This window comes from Kryptolebias marmoratus, linkage group LG3, assembly GCF_001649575.2.
Source record: "Kryptolebias marmoratus isolate JLee-2015 linkage group LG3, ASM164957v2, whole genome shotgun sequence".
NCBI classification, from domain to species: Eukaryota; Metazoa; Chordata; class Actinopteri; order Cyprinodontiformes; family Rivulidae; genus Kryptolebias; species Kryptolebias marmoratus.
The window spans coordinates 25,407,268-25,412,564 of record NC_051432.1 but is presented as its reverse complement, the minus strand read 5'-3'; the positions used below and the strand labels follow the sequence as shown (position 1 = coordinate 25,412,564).

The 5,297-nt window shown below is 40.4% G+C and overlaps 1 protein-coding gene across 1 annotated transcript; it reads right to left on the bottom strand.

The window, feature by feature from the left end:
• Positions 1 to 1,281: 1,281 nt before the first annotated feature.
• On the bottom strand, positions 1,282 to 4,836 carry adra2c (adrenoceptor alpha 2C). The gene has a single exon (XM_017416866.3). The coding sequence runs from the start codon at positions 4,429 to 4,431 to the stop codon at positions 3,085 to 3,087; it is 1,347 nt and encodes a 448-aa protein (XP_017272355.1). The 5' UTR covers positions 4,432 to 4,836; the 3' UTR covers positions 1,282 to 3,084.
• Positions 4,837 to 5,297: the final 461 nt, after the last annotated feature.

Sequence of the window (5,297 nt, the reverse complement as noted above, 5' to 3'; positions counted from 1 at the left end):
GAATAAAGGCATTTTTACCAATTTTAGGGCAGATTGACTTGCAGACTCAAAATTGAAGGCTATTAAATTCATGTTTACATGTTTAAAAATACTGAGTATAATACAACACAAATAATATAGTATTTTTAAGTAAAGCTTTACCAGTAATGAGGGCTAATTTGTTTAAATAACCAAATTGAGCTTGAGCAATGTTTATAATCATGTCCCCAGCCTTCTGAATTATTCTGATCATTTCACTAGACCAGATGTGTGTTTTATAAATGGGAGACTGGTGTATTTATAAGTTTCTTCAGGCCCAAATTGATTCATGTAAAAGTCATCAAGGCTGTAGCTGGCTGGTTTACTGGCTGTGCTTGCTGGTTTCGCCTTCAAGCAACAGATCCTTGAATGGCTCGGCTCTTCGTGGCTCCAAGCTGGTAATCAGACTGAAGGAGTGAGAGCAACTCACAATATGTTGAATTTACTTTTTCACTGAGGCAGGAAAGGAGAATATATGAGCTGTTCAAAACTCATTTCAGTTTGCTGTCATTTAAGACTTTTTGACATTTGGCCTCATGTGGTGCAAGTCAGATGTCAAATAAGGGAGGGCATCAGCTTGTAACGCAGGAAAAAAGACAAATATTCTTGTCAGATTATCGGTCAAATGGGGTTAAGATCCAGGTCACTTGCAAAGTCACTGTGAAGAAAAAATCTGAATAAAAAAAATAAAAGGAAGCTGTAACATCACTCATTTAAACTAGAGGGAAATAAATGCATTCTCTATGTAAATGCAGAATGCTGAGATTTGTTGAAGCTGAAACTTAATTGTTAAAACAAGCTAAAATTAACGAAACTAAACATAAAACTTAAAACTAATAAAAACAAGTAGCTAAAAGACAAAATTATCAAAACACTGGCTAAAACATAAAACTAACCAAACAATAGCTAAAAGCTACAATCAGCAATACTTAAAAAATAAAATGAGCAACGTTGTAGGTAAAACTAAAAATTAGCAAAGCAGGAGCTACAAACCGAAATTGGCAGAACAGTAGCCAAAAGCTAATAACAGCAGTCAAAACCAAAAATTATTATAACAAAAACTAAAAGCTAAAACCAACTGTTACCAAAAAAAAAAACGTTGTATTTGCTAAAAGTATGCTGAAGGAGTCACAGCCCCAAAAAAGAAATCATAAAGGAAACAGTAGTGTGAATGCTGACTCAGCATTTATACAAGTAAAGCAGGTGGAATAAAATAAAATAAATGTACAATAAAAATTTTCATTTTACAGTTTATTACAAGATTTGTAGATCCAATATTTATGACTTTGTAACTCTGTCAATACAAGCATGTACAGTATGATTTGCTGCAAATCAATGAAAAAAACGCCTGAACAGGAGCTCGTTTTTCCATCTGATCCAAAGCATGCATAATTTAAAAATAAAAATGTCAGCAGATTATTTCCTCGTAGCTCCCAAGCCTCAGAAACAAAGAACCAGGAAAGCACTCCTAATATATGAAAAGATATATGTCATAGTTTGAGTCACACTGGTGACGGTGTCAGAGTGATAAACAAACAAACAAACAGTTTCACAGCTGTTTAACAGGCTAACAGTAATAAAAATGCAGTCATAGTCTGAGTCTTTAGAGGACAGCTGCAGTCATGTCTTTATTTGATCTTTTCAATGTGCTCAAAGGAGAGAAGTAAACATTTGTTCTTTTTTTCTGGGAAAAGACAGATGTTAGGTGTAACAGGAAAATATTTCAGAGCATTTTTTATCATACAAACAAACATTTAATCATATTAATACACGTGTGATTATGAGGCACCACACAATAATAGAGTATTCTCTTCAATTATTTACACAAGAGAAGAAAAAAAAGCATCAGCCCTTCTGGCTAAGGATGAAAATGTTGGCTGTATAAATCATTTTCACATCTTTGTGTACACAGTATTAATTTGTACATATGTTTTCTTCTTCGTGCGAGCAGCGGTTATTAAAAATAAGCAGTAAAGTTGTTTGGCTTTGACTGTGGCTGTAAGGGAGAGAGGGAATCTATCTGACAAAACAGTCACTTGATCAGAGGGAATACGGTTATTTGAAAAGGTTTTTCTACACAGACTCGTAGGCACACACGCACACACAAACACTCACTAACAGACAGTCAGGGTAAGATGCAGTGAACCCTTCAGCTCGCCAAATCTGGGCACAGATTCATATGTCGGACGCCTTGTCTTCTCATTCTGTGTTTCATGCACACGCAGATGCTGGCAAACAGTAAATGCTTCAGCAAGTGCCCATCTGCCTCTACAGTAACTGTTTCAAATCAGCTATGTTAAAGAATGTGCAAAGACATGCCAATAAAAAGGCAATGCCATCGAGTCCAACCTCATCATAGACTGTGGTCTGACAACAATAATTCACTGCAGTTTCCAGTTTAAATACGTTTCAGCCTCACACATGACACTGAATACAGGATCACAGAGATGTTGTTCTTTAGGATGAGTTTTTGTCTTCTTTTTTTGTTTGTTTTTTGGTGAAACAGTTTTGCTACTTAACAGTAAGCAAGGAGCCCCTTTGTCCCATTGGTCCTCATCTTGAGAGAGAGACGTAACAAAAAGGATAGGAAAAAAAACAAGTAAAAGACAAAAAGAAAAAGAACAATTTTCAGCAACGATATTTTCATGGAGATTGTCAAGGCCTTCGCAGTATCTTCAGAGTGAACCCTTCATCCATGATGAAGTTCGTCCCAAGTGCAGCCACTGTGGCTGACATGCATCACAGTAACTGTAGGGAGTCTGTTTATTTTATTTAAATGGAGAGAGGAGAAATCAATGGGTAGAGGAAATGAGATGAAGCCCACATCAGAGTCCAAAATCAGTCTGAAAGGCAAAGAATGTCAGCTTCCTCTCTGGTTTTCATCAGTTTATTCCTTTTTTTCCTCCATGGTTCAGTCCTTCAGTCTCTCCCTTCAGTTCGTATGCAATCCCTGAAAGTCAGAGTGTAAAAGCACCAGAGGCCAGCAATCATCAAGCTACTTGGAGCATTTAATTTTATGTCTTCAGATTGAACTGCTGTTTTAAAACCCCAGCCACGCAGGAGTTTTCAAAATGAACGTTTCCATGACTTGCAGAGGATCTTCTGGAAGGCTCTGCGAAAGTCCTGGTTGAAGATGGTGTAGATGACCGGGTTCAGTGAGCTGTTACAGTAGCCAATCCAGAAAAAAAACTTGAACAGCATGTCAGGGATCTTGCACGAATCGCGGCAGATTCCATACAGGCTGTAGGAGAAGAAGAACGGGAACCAACACACTACAAACACACCCATGACCACAGCCAGGACAAATGTGAAGCGCTTCTCCCGAGCAGCAGAGACCTTCTTCCGATTGACCGTGCTCCTACGCTTGCGACGAGATGAGAACAGATCTATAGATTTTGAACTTGAACGCGACTTCCTGCTGGAGTATTTTGAGGCGGTGCTGCTCTTACGACTGGACTTTCTGTCTTTCCTGTCGTCCTGATGATGCTTTGAGGAACCCAGACACTTTCTGGGTTTCTCGTCTGACGAGCTGCTGTCCTCAAAGTCGTCATCGTGGTCAGTTGCTTGATGTTTTGGCTCACTGGGTAGAGAGGAACTAGCTGCTTGTTCTTGGCAGTGGCCATTCTCACGTTCCTTGTTTTTCATACTCCCACCCTGAGTAGACTTTATGGACCCACCTTTGCCTGGTTCAGTTTGATCCATCCCATTTTCTATCGGCGAGTCCATGTCCCGTCTTTTCTCCGACAGTGTCCTGGTCCTGGTTTTTGCTACTTGATAGATTCGAATGTACACCAAGATCATGATGACACAGGGAGCAAAGAATGATCCAATGCTGGAGTAGAGAATGTACCAGGTCTCATCATTCAGTTTACACTGGGGATTCTCCTCACTTCTGCTCCTGTCCACTGATATCAGTGGAGGGAATGAAATTATGGCTGAGATCAACCAGACCACCACAATCATGCCTTTTACCCGTTTCGGTGTCCTCTTTAAGTTGTACTCTACTGCCTGTGTCACTGACCAGTACCTGTCCAGACTAATTGCACACAGGTGAACAATCGAAGATGTGCAGAATAAAACGTCCAGAGCCAGATAGATGTCACACCAGATTTTGCCAAAAAACCAGTAGTGCATAAGTTCATTTGCCAGAGAAAAGGGCATGACCAGCGTGGCCACCAGGATGTCTGCACTGGCCAGGGAGACCAGAAAAAGGTTCTGAGGTGGTTTCAGAGCTCTGCTTGTTAGAACAGCAATAACGACCAAGACGTTCCCGACTATTGTAAACAAAATAAGAAAGCTGACAAGTCCAGCCAGACCCCAGATAGCGAGCTGGGTGTACTGGCTTTCAGATGTAGAATTAAAGGAGGTGTTTGTTTTCTCCATCCAATCTTCCCTGGAGGTATTAAAATCCATTTTTTTAATCAAGGTATGACTTCAAAAAAAAAAAATACGTGTAGAAAAAAGCTGGAGAGGTATATTTAGACTTGAGCGCATATTTCACCACAGAGACGCAAGCAAACACCAAATGGCAATTTTATTCTCACTTCTACACCTGGAATCCTCCACATCCTGCGCGTAAGTCTCTCCTTCGGAATAAAAAAAAGAAAGGAGTCCAATATTTAAGTCTTTTAAGTCCTTATTGTGAAACGCGGCTCAGCGGGCACATTTCCATGATGGTTAAAAAGCGGCTCCCTCCTCAGCGCGTGCTCTCCCATCCCGACTGCGCTCGCGACTCTCCACCTCCGCCTCCCGGCTGTGTCCTGAGAGGGGTTTGTAACAACCACGTGTCTTTCTCTCTTTTTTTTTTATTAGAAACAACAAGCTGGGACCTGCTCCACCCCGGAGGAGAAAACGAAGAAACGAAACATAAACAAACAATATTATAACGCAAATTGGCTAAACTCATTTCCAAATATACTCAGGTTTAATGAGCATCCTCTGTGTGCACTGTCTCTCCGAACTGAAATTCTCTCTTCAGATATAATTTTTTTTTTTTTTTTTTAATATTGATCCGGTTTTAAAGAGCGTTTCCGTGGCACGCAGAGCAGGAGCCGCAGGATGGAGGTCAAACTGCTGTCAGAACGCAACCTGGCAGACATGAAGTCCCGCATCAAGGACGGTTTGCTCTGCTCTGTCCTTTTCTTGCTCACACTGGAGGTCAGTATTGTTACAGTCAGCTCCGCAGGGACGCGTGAAGGGAAACACGCACCAGTCAGAGGCAATATTCTACTTATGTGTTTCATTATGTAAGAGTTTTGTTTACATTTGCCATGAGTGAT